At 36.2% G+C, this 20,546-nt stretch overlaps 1 protein-coding gene across 1 annotated transcript; it reads right to left on the reverse strand.

The window, feature by feature from the left end:
* Window positions 1–110: 110 nt before the first annotated feature.
* LOC141434931 (juvenile hormone esterase-like) lies at window positions 111–18,408 on the reverse strand. Its single transcript, XM_074097420.1, has 10 exons — window positions 17,978–18,408; window positions 7,973–8,125; window positions 7,166–7,313; window positions 5,903–6,097; window positions 3,964–4,160; window positions 2,501–2,657; window positions 1,791–1,963; window positions 1,520–1,670; window positions 1,013–1,139; window positions 111–541 (listed from the first exon to the last, which is right to left on the reverse strand). Exons 1-10 carry the CDS (start codon window positions 18,215–18,217, stop codon window positions 355–357), a joined length of 1,728 nt encoding a protein of 575 aa, XP_073953521.1. The 5' UTR covers window positions 18,218–18,408; the 3' UTR covers window positions 111–354.
* Window positions 18,409–20,546: the final 2,138 nt, after the last annotated feature.

The raw sequence follows: 20,546 nt of genomic DNA on the forward strand, positions 1-20,546 counted from the left end.
ACTGACAAAATTTCAAATAACCTAATACGAAAACATGACGCACTTTGTTCAACATTAAGGGTGCCGTACATTTTGGAGGGGGAGGGGTGATTAGTGATAAACAAACGAAGTACTCGTACCTAAATCATTTATAGTTTTTATAGTACTTAACTAACAAATTGATGCCACCCCCTGGAGAGTAATAACTTAGATTTAGCAAATGAATGATGAATGAATGAATGAATGGCCTTCATTTCGTTTTCCAACTAACTTTTTTTGTAGCGGCGTATCAAAAAGGAGGCAGTTATGTAGCAAATACGACAGTACAACTAAAGTTACAATTCAAAGTAATTGTAATTAGATGTATATGTAGGGTCACAGCTCGTCGGTGAAGCGGCGCGTACGCAGATTGTGCCATAACGGCAGGGTGCCCCAGAAGCGCGCCCGCTCCGCTAGGTGTTTCTTCATAATAGGCTTGTCATTTATCTCTAGATACTCCAGAGTCTTCGGGTTCGATGCCGGAAGCCACTTAAAGGGCACTTCAATCGGCTTATTGGGATTCCTGTAATGTTTACGAATTTGTTGCCAGTTAAAAGAGATTCCATAAAAAAGACAGAAATCCATAGGTACTTACTAAATTTATCTTTTCTAGAAACAGAGGGAGTGCAAACTTCATTCGCTCGTATCTTTCTTATTTTTCAACAGGTATTGAGGATTTTACGTCATTCGTTTTATTTTCTGGTTTTATAAAGCTATGTCTATGTCTATATTATACTTATTACGAAAATTGTACTTAATAGAAAATTTTGCTCGAGATACTTAATGTATTGAATTAATGAAGCAAGTAATGTGAATATAGATACTTTTACATGGCTCGCTTCTCTTGTTAGAAAAACATAGTTTTTACTGTTTATTTGGGCTAAGCGTGCTAATTGCCTCGGAGAAGACTGCTTTGTTTTTTGTAGATAATTAACCGCGGGTTGAGAAAAATCATAATCAAAAATGCAGCCACATGGCTTGTTTTTGTACTTACCCAGTGGTGGCAAAATTTGTCCACAAAGTTACTATAAGACGGCTTATTTTCAAATCTTCCTCCGAAGCATCATTCAGAAGGAAATCTACCGGGAACAAATGCATTATTTCATCGGCGTGGCATACACCTGTTGAAAAACACAATTTTTATAAAATAGTAACAAATAGATAACATTTCGCAAGGCAGATGGTAAAGAATATAAACTTAATGGGCATTATATTACAATATGTTCATTCGATAACACAGGTATAACTTATGTAATAATTTTTAAGTAGCATTTTTCGCAAGAAAGTACAATTTTAATAGTACACATTTAAAGCAGGCAGGCATGGCAGGCATGGTACATTACATACGTGTATAGTGCGAAATTATAAAGTTCACAAGCAAAACAATCGATCAGCAAACAGCTCGGCAATGATATAATCATGCAACTTCTCTCCACAGACATCATTACATAACCAACGTATTATGTGGGCGTTCACAAAAAATATACAAACAGCAACGTACCGTAATTACCAGTAGCATCGCCAAATATCTGAGAAAAACTGTTATTAGCCAAATACGTCAACTCATACAGGTACACTGGGCTGTCGGAGTAACTCATCGTGTGTTCAAGGGACTCTATGGCGGGATACGCAAAATAGGAGTCACTATATATCTGAAAATTCAAGTAAGACGCTACTTAGGTTACGTACATACATAATTTAACTTTAAATCAAACCAAGCAAAATTAATTATATTGTTGCATTTCTAAATTTCCATTCCATACTATACTCACATCGAGAAGATTTTGTTTGTATCCGTCTTCATCTTTCCCGTCTAGATAACGTGCTTTGACTTTTTTCGTTATTTCATCAACAAACGGCGAATTTTCGTAATAGAACGTGATGGGTGCGATTGTGTCAAATGCAGACTTAAATTCTTGGTATCTCGTCGCATTAGCTGTGATCCCTAAAAAGCAAAATGTTAACATATTATAGGTACAGGTTATTAAAAATCATAGGGTGCCTATTTTAGTAAAGTTCATGTGTGGTAATTCTCCTATTGGTACAAAATTATTCATAGGTATTGTAGGTATGAAAGAAAACATTATGATGATAATCAAAAAGCAGTTTGACTGCTGCCCTTTCCTTTGGTTTAACGATTATGCAAGCGACAGCTCCAACCTGTTGTGCTATATTTTTCGAGATACCTACTGCCCTTCAAATAACTCGTAACCATAACCACAACTAGTGTGAAGAAATACTTAAATTTTACGGTCGGTCCTCGAGCGCAATCCACAAATACTTAAGTATCAGACAAAAATACGAAACGTATTTGTTTACAAATGCGGTCTCATGACCATGTCCTATCATGACCACTTCTGACGAGGAAGCATGCTGGTACTTTACTAAATCATTATGGAGACTAGTAGTACAACGGGAAAACCCTTGACTACGTCATATTCATGCCCACACGTGATTAATTATGGAAACGAGACATACTAACACACAGATTTTAGGCATCCCTCTGCTTTGTTGAGACCAGTCATCATTGGCACTTTAGCGAAGTCCTGGATCTGCCTTGGCGGGACAGTCAAAAAGGATCCGGGTAGTTCTGGCTCTACGACTGCCTTAAACGGAGTCATTGGCTCATAGTCCCAATCCTAATGATACAAACATAAGTTAAAATACGTAATCATAAAACATGGTAACCAAGCAATATTTAGTAATTCACGTTCCATGAACGATTAGAGTGACTGTGCCTTTCACTGTCTAGCTTTCTTTTGATATGCAGCGAAGCGGAATGGCCTGAGTAGAGTCGATGGAGCTATAAAGTGTACAAAAGGATTTGTCATACGAATGTGTTCTAAGGTGCAGTGAAAGAAGATGCAGTTCGCGTCATCCTACTTTCTTTATATATGTACTCTGTGTTCCTACTAATATTGTAAATCCAAAAGTTTCTGAATATGCGCGTGCGCATGTGTGTTTGTTACTCCTTCACGCTAAAACGGCTAGAAGAATTTTGCCGAAATTTGGGTTGTAGTTATCTCACGGAATCGGGATAAAGTTGCAAAATTTCAAGCGCAAGGATTAGAAAGATAATATTTGGTGCGCATTCTTTTATGCAACATTAATGAAAGCCACGATGTAATTTTTGGGAATACCCACAGCAATTGTAGCGAAATTCCGGAATTTCGGAACCTAGTGGTTTACGCAAGCGAAGCTGCAGGTAAAGGTTAGTGTAAAATATAATATAGTGCGGGCATTACTAGACGGGCTGTGTCCGGCCATTTAATGCGATCTTTAAGTTTCCACATATATCGTTTGTTATACACTACCAAACAATAAGAAAATGAAAGAGTTGTTTAAGAATCATAAATGTTGCTGCATTTAGATTAGATTTAGGTAATGAAATGATGCTACGCATTTAGTGAACTCCGCGGCGAGTTTTATAATGTGATTTGTTTAGATTAATAAAAAATCCTACTAATATTATAAATGTGAAAGTTTGTGAGTGAGTGAGTATGTTTAAATTTGTTACTTCTTCACTTCAATTTGGATTAAATTTGGCAAAAAGTTTGTTTATAACCTGGATTAAAACAAAGGATACTTTTTATCCCGATATTCCCACGGGATAGGGATAAAATCTCGAAATAACAACCGCTGGGAGAGTCATGAAATTTGGCATGGGTGGTTTAATTTAACGTCAATGAAAACCACGATGTAATTTTAGGAAATTCCCACGAGAATTTAATTAAATCCCGGAATTTCAATTCAACTGCTGTATCTAATGATTTGCGCGTGCGAAGCCGCGGGTAAACGCTAGTAAAATATATATATGAATAATAAAAAAATATAGCTGATTCACGATCATCAAATGACTCCCCAGTATACACAAATGTTACGGCAGTGCTGCGTACCTACTTAGCGATCTACAAATAGTTACGAGGGTAAGGATATTGTACTAACGTAAAACCGAAATTCAGTGTTGATAATATCGTAGCTGTCCTTAGATCGGAGGCACGCGAGCAGTTGATCGGAAGGCGCCTGCGGGCAGTCTAAGAACTTGGCCAGGCGGAAAGCTTGCTTAAGCGCCTCGCCAGGTGGCGCCTCAGCCCAAGGCACCACTGCCACTCCAGACTCTGCTATCACTTTGTGAAATAACCCTGAAACGAGTGGAATAAAGTTAAGGAACATCTGAAACAACCATGAAGTACCTAACCACTTCATTGACGTAAAGGTACGTAACTATCACAAACTAGAAGAAAAACATCGACCAGTCTAATCGTTCCACTTTTCATTCCGCTGAATTTATGAAATAGAAGCATACTTAGCTAATTTTGATTGTAATCCATGGTAGATAGTTATAGTATGACTCTTAATGTGAGAACGTTCTACGGTGAGTAAGGAATCAAAGGGTTAGACTTGACCCTTTAGGGATATTTACACACTAATAGTGTTTTAGACGGTAGTTTCACAGCGGAGCCACAGTCACATAGTAAGACTTTACTCTGTGGCTCTTAGTAATAGTACCTACAAGAAGAGCGTGGCGTAACAACGGCAGGGCTACTACGAAAGTCGAAACTCGAAGTTCGTATCGTACCGTCCCTCTCGCTCTCGTATTAAATACCTAGCATATCTAAGTGTCAGAGGGACCGCACGACACGAACTTCGAGTTTCGTAGTAGCCCTGCTGGGTTACTACGAAATTCTAAAATCGAAGTTCGTATCGTATATACCGTCCCCCTCACTCCCGTCAGCGGAACGGCAAGATACGAAGTTCGAATTTTTCACTTCGTAGTATAGGGCCTGTGCCCTTAGTGTAAGTTTTCGGTTACAAAATACGTCTCGATCGCGTTCGCGTTAAAATCTCAATTTGTATGGAAACACGAACATCGCAAACGATCCGCTAGAGGCGCTGTGTTTCCATATAAATTAAGATTTTAACGCGAACGCGATCGAAACGTATTTTGTAACCGAAAACTTAGACTAAGGGTACAGAACGTGATCGCAGGTTACAAGTACACGCGGTGTTCGCACCGCCCTATCTCAGCGTTTATTCTCCTACTCGGATCGACCATACGTGGTACATACGAGTACACGCATGCATCGATTGTTTGGCTTGACGCGTTGTCATCGCGGCGGCACCGAGGCTGGGAATAATGCTCACTGCTAGGCTTACTGCATATAAAATACTAAAAGGAATTAGATCCTTAAACTGTACTAGATAAACTATTCTCATCTCCTTTCTACTCTTAGTACATGTAATTAGTACTTACAATATCTGAGATACTGAGTTTGAGAAACTGAATCGCTCTGAATTGACTTGATTTCATATTTCTAAGACTATAATTTGATTCGTTCTCTGTATTCTGGTTGGAAAGAGAAAGACGCTGATATTTTTAAAATTTCGCTACGATTATTAATTAATTTATTACAATTTTTTTAAGATGTGCTTATTCTAAAAGGGCATAACTCCAAAACTACCACACAATAGATCCATTACTTTTGTCTAGTCTCTATTAAAAGAAAAGATCACGTAAATCTGACGTAGAAGTTGTCAAAATTATGAGAGCTCCTTTTTCTGGTGAAAAAGGCAAAGGAATCATATCTATTCTGTAGTAGTGTTGGCAAATTCAGATTTTTTTTGTATTTTTTTAAATATGGAGAAATAAATTGTAATAAATATTTTCCCATGTTCAGGAGGCAAAACTCTATCGATTCCTGTAGTAATTTACAGGTGTTCAAAAAATGAAATCTTGTCAGCCCCGATTTACCGAATCGCCGAGTGCTTGAGCGATTCTTAGCAAAAAGACTGCTGCCGAAAATATGTGTAAAGGTTAAAGCCTTGGCTTTGAGTAATGAGCACTTCTTCAGTACCTACAAAGTTTCTTGACACTTTTACTCACCTCTGCTGGATTTGGACAGCATGTGGAAACTAGCACTCGCGCCACCAGCGCTTTCCCCGAAAATAGTTACAGAATCTTTGTCTCCTCCGAAACTAGAGATGACTTTTTGGATAAATCTAAAAGCTTCTTGTTGGTCTTTGAGGCCGTTGTTGCCTGGGCAGTGGGCGTCTTGCGTCGACAGGAAACCGAGGGGCCCTGCAAGCAAAACAATAGAATTTTATACCAAATGAAAAACTTACTAAGTATGCACAATGGTAAGCGAATCAAACAAAATATGTCAGGCTGACCATAGTCTGTTTTATATTCAAATTGGTACTGAATTAATTATTTGCCAAATAAATACTGGCTTACAATAGCCTGGTAATGAGCTATTCTTATACAAAAAAAAGAATGGGACGGAAAAGAAATGGACATATATGTATACTCATACATACGACATACATACAGACAACCGCGCGAAAAACATAACCCTCCTTCCGGCAGTCGGGTAAAAAGGTAGACACGTAGAATTTTGCGAGGAGTTGTCTACGGGTGGGCACAGTATGCGTGGTTTACTTCCTAAAGGTACGGAAGAGAAGATGAAGAAAATATTAATTTAGTCAAAAATGGTATGAAATGTTGCCATTACGTCATCAAAAACGTCGAAGAAAGTAACGCATCCTGGAGACTAGCTGCTAGTGTCCAAGAAGTAAGTAAGTATGAACCCGTCACAAACAGCGCGCTCGCCGAGCGGCAGTCTTGGGTGTAGTTAATTAGTATTTTGAAATGGGTCCATGTCATCATTATCATCATCATCATCACCATCACCATCAATACCAACCATCATCATCATCATCACTAGCGACGACCATCATCATCACCATGACTAACAATCATCATCATCATCACCGTCAACCATCATCAATCGTGATCATCATCATCACCGTCAACCATCATTAATCATCATCATCATCACCATGACTAACAATCATCATCGTCTTCATCATTTTTGAGAAAAGCACTATACAAGTTTCGACCAGTAATCGCCATCCTGGCCTCGTCAGTCGCCATCAAACTTCTACTCGTCCAGGATGGCTTACTTACTGGACTCTGCAGTAATGTACTATTATTGCTAAAAAGATCAGAGGAATGCAATGATATATTATAGTAGTGGTACCTAGTATATCAGTCAGTAGTTAGGCCACTTAGGCCTCATCTGCACTTTACGTCAGGTGCAATCACGGTCAATTTTATGTAAAAAAAATATAGCTCTTAGAAGATTACCTAATCGGTAATTGATCCCCACCAGGAGCACGTCCCTGTCTAAAAGGTATTTTGGCCCGTACATGTTCGTGGACGAGTCTCCGCACATCCAGCCTCCTCCATGGATCCACACCATCACGGGCAGCGGCTTATGGCTTCCGGCAAGCTCCTAGAATTACAAACCATTGCTTAAGTAGAATGCTGATAAGTTTGATTATAAAATGGATATAATTATTTTACCTACCTCGTTAGTTATATTAGGTATAAAGCAAATTTCCCGGTTGCATCGGGTGTTGAAGTCGGGAGTTGAATTTTTAGTTATTTTTTTTTATTAATATCCTACAATTTTATTTTTTGTTCGAACTACTCTTAATGGGGCACATTTTGCATGGTCACTAGGATAAAATGAAGTCACATTTATCAAAAAAATATTTTATCGATTTTATAAACCTTTATTTCTCACAAGGCCACCGGCTCTATAATTGTATGAAGACAGCTGTCCTGTACCCATAATCATTTATTCTGTTTCTAAGCCTTACTGCCAATTACATAACTAGGGAATGTGGATGTGTTAGCCCATGAGGCAAAAAGGAATTGTCTTGATATGGTCTTCGTAATTTATTGTGACAAATTTCCCACATACGAATAAATTTCCGAAGACACGAGCCGCAACATTTTGTTTCCTCAATTATACCTCTATACCTACCAGTACCGGCTCGCGTACGTTAATTTTAATACAAATATGACACAGGCGCGCATGAAAATATGCGAGCTACTCGTACACCCGTGCTTGTATTCCGGGCCTAATGTGAAGGCTACCTTACTCACTTCGTTGGTGTATGGAGTATAGATGTTGACGTATAAGCAGTCTTCCTGTCCCACGATTTCTTGTTGGCGGGTGTAGGGATTCCTCTGTACACAGGGGGGACTCGGTTGAGTCGCATCTTTTGTGTTGTCCCATTTTTCAACTGGTACAGCAGCCTGTAAGTGTACATATTGTATTTAGTTCCACTTAGATGCACGTGAAAATTAGAAGGTTTTTTCCAAATTAAAAGGTAGGCTAAAAATAAGTTTATTCTAGCTAATATTAGACTATCTCCTACCCGCAACTCCGTTTATTATATTGCCGGCGTGAACTAGGTACTAGTTGTACAATTTTTTGGTATAAAAAATATCCTAAGTAAGTATGTCCTTCTCACGGTCTCAAACCATCTCCATGCCTAATTTCATAACGAAGTTTGTAGGCGTAAAAGCGTAACAAACAAGTAGACTTCAATTTTTTAATGGCTCTAAGGAATAGCGAACAGACAGACGGACAAAAAAAGTGATCTTATATTATTTGAGATACGGAATCCTAACACCGCATAGCGGTCTTATCTTAACGGTCAAATCAACGATTTACGACCAAGGTCAAAGTTCTCGTATATCTACCTCGCGCCACGTAGGTAGGTACCATCAGCCAAATAAGTGGTCTATCAATTTAAAAAAAAGTTCTTATCAAATGAGAATATGTTGCTAAAGTCGAACTTTCAAGTTGACAGACACGTCTATTGGCATTATTATTTTATGACATGCAAATGATTATCAACTTTAGGGTGGTAGACATATATTTGGCTGATGGCAGGTACATCTGAAAACTACTCGTATTTTCTAAATATTCCAATGCTTTAGGTACACAAATTTTAGAACGATAAATCATGCACTCCTTTTCGATCGGGGTTTGTTGTTGGAAGTTGTAAGAAAATTAAGCCTAAGTCTAAGCAAATTAGAACCGAGGATATATATGAGTATAGAATATGAATATGAGGAACAAGAAACAAGGAAGTATTTATCATGTTAGAAAATCTCATTATTTTGATCGATTGTCACATATGCTCGTTAAGCCTCACTGCAGTAGGTAGTACTACCTACTACTACCTAGAGTAATTAGCGAAAATAATAGAAACGGATATTCAGTCGATTATATTATTTTGACATTTAAATTCTACATTCATTATTTTTACTTATTTTGTTAATTTTATAAAATTGTATTTTACGTGTTGTCCTAGCAATAGAGCATGTGAAACCTTATAATATTTATTATAGTGCTAGCGGTACACCATGAAATTCAGCAAAAAGCTGCAAATGGTAAGATTGGTTTTTGGAGTCATTTTGTATTTTTTTTATTTCAACTCCAAATTACAAATTTCCAAATGGTCTTGATAGCATGAAAATCGGAACAATTGATCTTTAGGGCATACGAAGTAATTTGACCCGTAGCACGAAAAAAAAAGGAGAGGAGTTACGACATCATCTTTTTTTGTGTGGGAAAAATAAAATTTTTGTTCTGAAACCTATCTTGTGTGGTATCTAATGAAAGGGCTTACTAAGCCGATTCTAAAAATATATCACATCATTATATTTCAGTCAACCAAGTCAACTTTCAGTCACTCACGCGCTAAATGTAAATATTTTCAAAATTGATTTCTTGGGGTAGGATATGAGGCTATTACATATCATTTTAGGTTTCTTTTACAAATAATAATTCAACCGTATCATATCTGGAGGAGCCCATACATTTTTTTTTAAAAGTGTCTAAATATTATGATGTGATCAAAGTCAAAGTCAAAGTATTCTTTATTCAATTTAGGCTATAACAAGTGAAGCCCGGTTCGGAAAAACCTCTGCTGAGAAGAATCGGCAAGAAACTCAACACAGATTTACATGATATGTATTCAGTATTTAACACAAATTTTTAACACAGTAGGTTCGCTATTTGAAAGGATCGCTAATGCGGATCGGAATTATTTCAAATACATGATATAATCATTAACTTTATAATACGTGATATTAATGTCTTCCAATAGATCTGAATTTTGTATCCCTTTATAATATTTTTTTTTTTATAAAAACGTATGCAATTTACGTTTTAGCCAGTCTGTAAGATGGAACTTTAATTAGTATATCGACGTTAGTGGGAAAGGCCTAACAACATGATTATTTCAAAAACATAAAGCGACGGCAGGGTTAGGATATCTGTTTCCTTAAAAAAGATCTTAAAGATTCTTCAGCCCTTTCATTAGATACCACACACGATAGGTTTCAGAACGAAATGTATTTTTTTTTCCATACAAAAAAAGATGACGTCATAACTCCTCTCCTTTTAATTTTTTTTCGTGCTACGGGTCAAATTGATTCGTATGGCCTAAAGATCAATCGTTCCGATTTTCATGCTTTTAACACCATTTGCAGCTTTTTTGGCGTACCGCTAGCACTATTTAAGACCTATTTTGTACACCATATTTTTATGTAAAATAAAGTATTTAAGTGATTTATGTTTTTAAAGTCAAACTTAACGCCAAAGCCTTCTAGTGGGCTCATTCATAAAACTTTGAACCCACTAAGTAAATATTAACATTCGTCCTTGAGACTCAAATATTGGGCAAGACAAAGATCGATTAACTTGCGGAGTATGGCGTCGTTTGAAATAATGAGGACGATGAGTATGCGCGGTCTGCGCTTGACGCATTTAAGGGGATCCCATGCCCCAATGACCTTCGATCTGAATTCCTTAGTTTTTAATGATTTTTGTAGCTTATTATATTAACAACAACGGCTTTAAGCAATATAGTATCCCAAATTTACTTCAAGGTTCATTGTTTTCGAGATATTTGGCATCAAAGTTGAGCAATTTTAGGCCAAAAAACTTTTATGGCCATAACCTTTGTGTTAATTAGTTTCAAATGAAAACCCTGTACCAGTTTTTAGAGACGTCAAAGACGAACCCAAATATGTAGATTTCGTATATGTTAGATCTTTCACGTCAATAGAGATACGAAATAAGTGTACTTTCAGACAATGTTTAAGAAAATCATACAAAATTAAGTATTAATTTTTTTTTAGACAAGAATGGGGTAAAAGATTGGAGAACTGATAGCCGTTTGGCTTATAATTCTATCTGTATTGCAAAAGTAGAAGATACGATTCAAAACTTGTCAAAAATCGATGAAAACCTCTGGTAGCCCCTTAAGGAAAATGTCATATTATGAGTGGGAGTCACTAATGCATATGTAATTTGAACTATTCGTTGATTGCAGCTCGTACATTGCAGCGCACAGAAAAACACACACACCACCAAACACATTCGATTTTGAAGCAATTGACTATTTTTGTTCCTTTGTTTTAACCCCGACGCAAAAAAAGGGGTCTGCTATATAAGTTTGACCGCTGTTTGTGTGTGTGTCTGTGGCACAATAGTTCCCAGACGCATGAACGATTTTGATGCGGCTTCTCCAATCAAAAGTTAATTTAATCTGGACAGATTTTAGCTAAGTTTAATTAAAATCGGTTCAGCCGTTATTGAGATAATGAAATTTGTCATTTCAAATTTCATTGTTCCTTGACTTTTCAAATAAAATATATATTTTGTGAATGAAAAAAAACACATATGGTGGCAACCCACTTAAAAAAAAATTTTTTGTCGATTTGACAAACGACACCGACCGTTTGACAAAAATGACGGATGGACCCTCAGCTCAGTGATATGTATTTTAATACAAGTACCGACCATGCGGGATGTTTAACATCCTGTTTTGTCTTTTCCGTTACATAATAATATGTAAAATAACCCACCCAAAAGGCCTCTGGTTTTTGTACTAGTATTTTTTTCTCGAATAATAATTTAAATTAGCAGGTTGCTATGTTGCGCGTGGTGTGGTGATTTGTGTAAATTATAATATGAGTAAATCAACAGCATTTTGCAGTCACGTCTTAAAGGTGTAATTTTATTTGGACTCTAGATAGGCCTACCAAGCAGGCTCCTGACTGAACATAAACTCTATGCGAGCTGTATTCAAGACTTCGCTTTTAACCATTCGAAACGGTTAGGTTGAAACTTTTTATTCTCAGGTCACGGTTTGCAAGAACCTGCCGGTTTACTTCAGAATAAAAAAAAAACCTCTTGACTTGTGCTCCAGGAGTGCTAGTGAGGGACTAAATTTATCGACTAAAATACTTCTCTGTTACATAAAGCAGCTCTACTCAGCTCTACAGTTCTACGTGTTATATTATTCTACACCGGAGAGGTTTCCCTATATACTCTTGTATGAGTCTATCAATCTGTTTCGTTTATCAAAGCCTATAGCCGCTACTATACCTTAAGCATTTATCGGTTTCAAATCACAGTAATAATTATAGTTTAGGTATAATAATTATAGTTTAAAAACTAAAAACACGCTTTAATAGCAATTACAAATAATAAGATGTGGGTGAAAGTAAGTTGAAAAATTTCGTTAGGTACCTATACTCTTAGATACATATATAGATCTTACAGAGTGAGGCGTGAGGCTAATAGTTCATAAGCGTGTTAAATAAAATAACGTGTCCATGGTCGTCCAAAGTATAACAACTAAAAGCTTATGAAGCATTAAGAGCGTTTATACCTGCTGAGCTGGCAACGTTGCATTTTTGTTAGTTTTTACAAAAAAAAACGAACGAAACGAACAAAAGCTTATTAACGGTTTTTAAAGAATATAAAAGTCTATCACGAATAATTATTGGAGTAGACACATTAACTTATATATTAAGAACAGTTCTAGCAGACCACATTTTTAAATTTAATTCAAGTTTTATGGAATAATCGAGAAAACTAACAAAAATGCAACGTTGCCAGCTCAGCAGGTATAAACGCTCTTAAGGTACCAACTTATTAACTTTACTTTATTATAATTATTCTCTTTCACGTTTGGTGATTGATACCTTTGGGTTAATTAGTTTTAGAGGATCCCCGCCGGTGCCATCCCACCTCACAAAGCATGTATACTCACTAAAGCTTAACTAGACCGGTTTACCGGTAGACAACATGCCAACAAGGAGCACCATTAGGCACGAGTATAAAGTGTAAAAAAAAAACAGAAAAAACTACAACACACGTCAGTGGAGATATTGCATACTAAGAAGAAATAGAAGATAGGCAATAAAAAAATTACAGTTGTTACCAAGTAATTGTGGAAAAAAACCGGGCAAAAACCGGTTACTGACATAACGGAGACATTTTTTTTATTTTTACCAAATCTCCGAATTTCAAGCTTATAGGACAACTGGAAGCACTCTATATAATAGGTTTTTCATCACACTTGCTCGTAAACAGTGTCGTAACATGAAGGCTACCTTGGTTGCAACCCCCCAAATAAAACCCTCGACCTTAATGTGCTTGTCATGAAACCCGTGGTCGGTAAATGAGTCAATGCCCGTACTAATTTTCTTGTCATGAAGCCCAAGGTCGGTAAATGAGTGTCATAACTACTGCATGGCGTGCTGCTGCTCCGTGCGCGCGGTCCTGCAGAAGCATACGCTGCACATGCACATGCTGTGGAGGAGGAACGCGGCGGGGAGCTGGCACTGCCAAGAGCGCAGTCAGCGGTATCAGCAATTTTTGAAAAAATAATAGTTTTTCTTTTAAAAATGCAATTTTACTCGCAAATGTGATGAAAAACATTGTATGTCGCACGGACGGTACTATAATTACGAACATCGACTCATTAACGCCCTCAGTCTTCGACTTAGGGCTTCTAATGGACTCTCGTTCGTAATTCATTATTTACCGCCCTTAAGATAATGTACTATTAATTCCCCGTCAATTTGTATGGAAACATCTCTTATCTTTTGATTGTGTTGTCTAAGAAGTTTATTTTTTTCTATGCATCAAGGAGTTCAAGAAAATAAACATTAATTTCAGCTTGGTCTTGATAGACAAATGGACAACAAAGTGATCCTATAAGTCTTTGCTAACTGAGTTACGAAACCCTAAGAACAAAACAAAAAATTCGTTTCCGAGATTCAATTTTAAAAACCGGCCAAGTGTGTCAGACTCGCCTAAGATAGGTCTCCGTAGCCATTACGAAAAAATGAAGTAATAGTTTTCTATGAATTTTGAATTTTATTCGGAATCTTCTAGGTTTAGGTATATTTTATACCTTAAGCTACTATTTACTAATGATTCTCAAGCGAACTTAGCCGTTATAGTTTCTTTCTTGCAAACATTTGCAGACCAACGGTTTGGCTTTTAGAGGGGTGCACGCTCGATTTTAATGAAAATTTGCTCTTTAAATTATTGCTGAATCAAAAATCGTCTTCACAACCCCACCCCGCAATGATTTTAAAAGACCTATCCAACGATATCCCATACTATAGGATCAGACGAGAAAAGATAAATCACCCCCACTTATTACGTCTATAAGACCATGAAAAATATTTTTTTATTAAAATTTTTTGTAACTTTTGTAGGCATAGTTGTTACATATATCCGTGCAAAATTACAGCTTTCTAGCACTGATAATCTCTGAGCAAAGCCGCGGACGCACATACAGACACACACATGGCGAAAGTATAAGGGTTCCATTTTAGAAATTTTGGCTACGGAACCCTAAAAAGGGCCTCCCAGGGGGGAGCTTACTCATTTACTAATTCATTCTTATCCGATTCTTACTGTAATGTGGTGAACCTTTGTCATTTTTGAAGTCAGACACGTGTTTAGTTATTATTTAAATGTTGAAAATAGCCTGAATGGCTTCGAGAAAAGTATGGTACGGCCGTGCCTTTGTTTTTGTTTTGCTCGACTTGGCGGGTGCACTGCCGTGCCCCCAGATTAGGAAATCCCTGAAGGGGAGAAATACGAGTAGGTGCGAAGAAAAAACTAATAAATCGTGTGCAAAAAAATAATCAAATTGAAATGAATGAAATTCCGCTATTTCAAAACAAGGAATATGGAACTTGATAGATTCGTATAAATCTATAGATACAGCGTATATTGTTGATATAGCGTCAAACTGTAACCAGACGTAGATTTAATTGCTGTGAACCGATATTAAAACAAATGGTTTTTTTTTCGAACAGCAATGTAATGCGTACAGTCACATGCACCAATATCTGACACAACAAGCGTGCATAAATATCTGGTACGACTCTATTTCTAGGGCCGGAAGGACATGTCAGATATTTTTGCACTGTCCGATCTGGCAGATATTAATACTGGTGACTGTACAATAATTAACTACGAAAGAGAAGCGTTCTGTGACAGCTGTCACGTAAACAAGTGCGACGTTTTGAATAAAAATAAAGTAGTATCGTATCACGTAGTGATACATTGCGCGCTAATTTATTTTATAAGGAAAATTATAAGTCTACATTTTTTACTATTTAAAACATAATAAAGTGTGATTATTAGGGCCTTTACTAACTACCTGCTTTTATAGTTTGAGGTTGTATCAAAAATACACGCTGTATACGAGTTGTCATATAAAAAGATAAGTCTTGTCCTGACTGTTTGACAAACTTAGGTACTGATTTGACCTGGTTTTAGAAGGCTGAAATTTGGAATAGCCTTTTTTCTTTGAAGTTTCCTTTATGATGTAGACAAGTACATTCATGTACATACTTAGTAAGGAAGGACGGTAGGTACTATTGAAGTTCCCACGAAAATAAGAAAATTATTATTGACTACCTGTTGCCCGCGACTCTGTCGGCGTAGAATACTTTTATAGATATCCCGCGGGAACTGTGCAATTTTTACAATTAAAACTATGTCCTGCCCCGGGACTCAAACTATCTGCATACCTATCGAATTTTATTTAAATCAGTTAAGCCGATATTGCGTGATTGAGTAACAAACATCCAAACTTCACAAACTTTCACATTTATATTAGTAGGATTTGCAATTGATTTTATTTCCGGGCCGTATAAATATTAGCTAGAGTAATAGATAATATTGAGTATAGATAATAAACATGCTATAACATATGAAATTTGGAGAAATTTCATATGTTATAGCATGTTTATTATTTTCTTAATTGTAACAGTTTAAAACTCCGTTACCGGCTGTCGCCCTAGCATCATTAAAAAAAAAGATATAAAAAAAGCTTTGAATTCTGGAAAAGCTACAGGTATTATAAATGCGATATGTCTGTCTGTTACCTGTTTACGCTTACACCTACCTACCGCTGAACCCGGAAAATTGCATATTTCCTCGGGATATAGATAAACGCATTTTTCATTGGAACTATCTAATAAGCAGGGAGCGTAACTTTGGTGCGGGTGATGCAAGGGTGACGTCATTATGAATGACGTGAAGTCACATATAGGATGTTTTTAAAACAAAATTACAACACTGCAATGATTCTTAATAATTTTGTGGTGATGTAAATTTTAAGTACAATGTGAATAAAATATTTTACTGGGTAATCCAATTCGAACAAAAAATATTTTTACTAGAGTAAATGAAACAACACAACTTATTAAATTATTCGTTGGATGACAAAGTATGCAGAACGCTTAAGATTGGGACATAATATCGCATCTTCGTTTTTTATTTACATGAATAAATTTCACATGTACTGTCAAGTGCAAAAATAAGTATCTATTCGAACCACTCAAAAATATGTTACTACGGCCTGATTTCATCGGAATAAGAGTGTGTATACATATTTTTGAAACTTTGAATACGTACATATTTTTACACTTGACTGTACCTACACTCAGGGGAATATAACTACCGAATCTCCCCCAGTTACAAATGGCGTTGTACCTACTGGTCATAATCCCTATAACCGAACATGGAGCAAAATATTGTTTTTTTTTATGGCAATGACTTTAAAAGTAGTTCTTTGCGTATAACTTTTGGCAATTCCAAATCCGAAAACCATCCGCGAAAATTTACTAGGTTCTATCTGACATTGATTATATTATATTATATCAGTAAACTAAAGTGGTCTGAATAAAACACTCTGTATTTAGCTTGACGTCTACGTCTGTCATCGGCACCAAAGTTACGCTCCCTGCTCATAGGTAACGAATCCGATCGTGCGGTAACCAATTATTATTATTTGAGTATCCATACTTTTAAAATACTTCTTCGTAACTATTATTCAAACAGCTCATAACTTTAATTGATGACACGATTTGATAGCTTTTTTTCCAGACTGTAAGAGTTCGAACACCTCAATTCTTAATGCCTATTGCTAAACAGATAACTAATGTGTTCCACGTGCGATCAGGTCTCTAACATGTATACTTAGTATACAAATTTTCTAAGTAACTGTCTAGAAAAATAGATACTTTGTGTTAGGAAACGTCGAGATTTGTTCTCACATAGTTCTTATTTTAACATTATTCCGAACTAAATGAGATCTGTATCTCTTCACGGGTTATATGAATACCTATCTTATCGAAATTTGTTTGCTTAATTTAGCCATGAACGCTTAATACAGAGAGGACATGTGCATATGTCATAATACCTCTATTTGTTAATGTTAGCTGATATTTTTAAAGCGAAGTCAACAAGACTTCGCTTTTGTTTAATCATACATGACGTCAATTTATTATCAAGATAATCGAATAAAATTCATACACGATTAAGCAATACAAAAAAATTTCGTTACCTAATAAGGATTCAAATTATCTATCATTTAGCACACCAATCCACATAACAAGCGTAAAGTGGCGTGAATTGTTACTAGTTTTGTAATAGCAATAAGTTATTAGTTATATAACAACTAAATTAAGAATAGAAGCTTGAAATATTGTGAACATTAGGGATGCTTAGTTAGTAAATAAGTACGAGAACCAATTGGTGTAAAAAACCTTAACTTAACATAAATAAGGACAAAATAAGATAAAAATAAAAGTATTACCCGTCAAATGTTACTAAGGGATTTATAAGATAATTTATAATTTCTGATGTGGTTTCTTCGTTTGATTTTTAATTTCAATCAAAGTAAAGACCTCCAAAATGGACTAATATTTTCTATAGTAGGTAAGTTGCAGATTTCAATTGTTAGTTAGGTAACATAATAGACTTACTTTAAATCTCAATTCTCCGACAGGTGGGACCGCGTACGGGATAGACGTGAAAGCAGAAATAGTTCTTCCCTCTCGCGTCTGCAGATAGTGTCCTCGCACTGATCCAAGAGGAGTCTCTACCACAGGACTATCAGCACACACACTGGTCAATGCAGTCGCAATCATGCAAATAATCAACGGCGATAGTGTTTTATTACGACCGACATTAAAATAACTAAATAATGCAAACAGGTTTAGCATGATTGCGAGATGATCGTGCTGCCTCGAAAGCAAAAAACCAAGTGGAAACAAACGCTCGGTTCGCGGACTTTTAGAACGTTGGTGCGACTCTAGGAAAATGAACACCGATCATGTCGATGGCGCACTACTCGTAGCAAAGCACCTCCCTTGTGCTCTTCGCAGGGTAATCTGTGGCTCAGCGGCCAATGAAAGTAACCGGACTAAGACTAGAGAATGTACTCATGTAATATAAATATTGCGTGACAAATAATAATAAATTGTCTCAAAACATTTTTTTTTATTTATCTCGCTTCCTACGTTTTTGACGACATTTGCAATGACTAAATTTTTTTTTTTTAAACCTATATTACGCTCTACTGTTTTGAGGTAGGTAGAGCGCGGAGAGCGCGAAGCGCTCGGCTTCCTCGCATCCTCTTTCTTTCTTATCCCAGGGAAAAGTTTGGGGAAATATTAAAATATATAGTTTATTGCTATTATACTTAACTTAACTACCTACTTGCATGTCAAATTTGAAGGTTCTAATAATAATAGTAACAGAGATTGATATACAATCATGGACGTACTAGGTATTACGTCCATGTATACAATATGGAATGAATCCCTTTTATTTTGCACCCCGCGGGAATTTCAGTACTTAAATATATATTTTTTACATTATGCAAGAGACCAACAATCCCTTAACACTTATTTAGTATTCATTACAACTCTGTACTGTCTCATCTCTGACTAAAATACTAAAATGATGGTGACAAGGAGACAGACGGACAACGAAGTGAGAAACCCCAGTGCTGTTTTCTCTTTTTGAGTTACGAAAGCTTGAAAACACAAAAAAATAACCTCATTATTCATGATCACTGCAAACACCCGCATAGTTCAACGAGTTAGTACCTATTCATATTGTTGATTTGGTAACCTCTTGGATGGTGTGTACCCGGTGTACGCACTAGTATTGAGGTACTATGTGAAACAAATGCAAAGTCGAAATAGCACATTGCAAAAGGCTCAGCTTTTCTTTGATATTTATTTATTTATTAAAGGAGAACCAACAGCTTATACAACTATATGATTATGAAAATAGTGGGATACCTATAATTGCATTCCTTGCCAGCAGCTGAGTATTTTTAAATCACCGATTTTTCATTTCTGGAGATATTATTTAAGAGATAGTTTATTTGGCAGATATTCATTTCATATTTTATTATTTCATACTTTTTTAATGTAGTAAATGTTACTTACATCTTAGAATATTATTTTAATATTTATCATTTCACAACTTCAATGTTTTTTTTTAAGTTGCAGTTGTAATGTACTTTTTCAGTAGCGATTTATTTTTGTTGGGGTCACAGTTCTAACCTAACCTAACCTAATGTCCTGGTAGCGATTTATTTTTGTTGGGGTCGCAGTTTTAACCTAACCAAAACTATTTTTATAATAATAGTAACTGTATTCATTTTATTTTAAAAAATACAAGCCTTCAAATTTGCTAAAAATTAAGCAAAAAATGCAGAATTCAATTTTGAATCACTATAACTAGTAGAATATATTATTATAAAATGTAATCAACAATGAAATAAAAGTGTTTTATAATAATACGTCGATGAAATAAACAGCGATATTTAGTTGTTCTGTCTCATGAATAGGTAGTTGATGTAATGTATTTTAAAGCAAATAATAATCCTTGTACTGTTGTTCTGATAATTGTTTTAATATGTAATGACTATTCGAAGAAGTGAAATTGCTCCAAGAGATAATAATAGTATTGAATATTCGATATATCGTTTTCGAAGATATGAAATTCGATAATTACTTTGTCGAAATTTCAACGGGCACCCATTATTCGGATTGTTGCCTGCAGCTAGGTTTCACTACCGTACACCTACTTCGCGCAGGCGTCAGTCATTTCATCCTAACCACCTTGATGATGGCAATCTAGCACCGTCCGCTTTAAGCGAAACTTTTTTCCACCCACGACTAAAGTATGGAACCAGCTACCTGGGACAATGTTTCCGGAGCAGTACAACTTAGGGATCTTTAAAAACGAGCCTATCAATCTCTCAAAGGGCCGCGCCGGCAACGCACCTGTGATACCCCTCGTGTTGACAGGTGCCCATGGGCGTTGGTGATTGCTTCCCATCAGGTGACCCTCATGTTCGTTTTCCCCCTCTTATATATATAAATAAATAGATTTTACGAAGCCTGTCATATCTGCCTTAGCTAAACTGTAATAATGGTTAGTTCTATAAATTTTGCAGGCGCTTAGCACTTGATAAGCCCGTAAGAACATAATATTGTCCAACAATGCTTTATATGCTTTCTACTAATTAAGCCT

The sequence above is a fragment of the Choristoneura fumiferana genome, chromosome Z (genome assembly GCF_025370935.1).
Source record: "Choristoneura fumiferana chromosome Z, NRCan_CFum_1, whole genome shotgun sequence".
In the NCBI taxonomy this organism is placed as follows: domain Eukaryota; kingdom Metazoa; phylum Arthropoda; class Insecta; order Lepidoptera; family Tortricidae; genus Choristoneura; species Choristoneura fumiferana.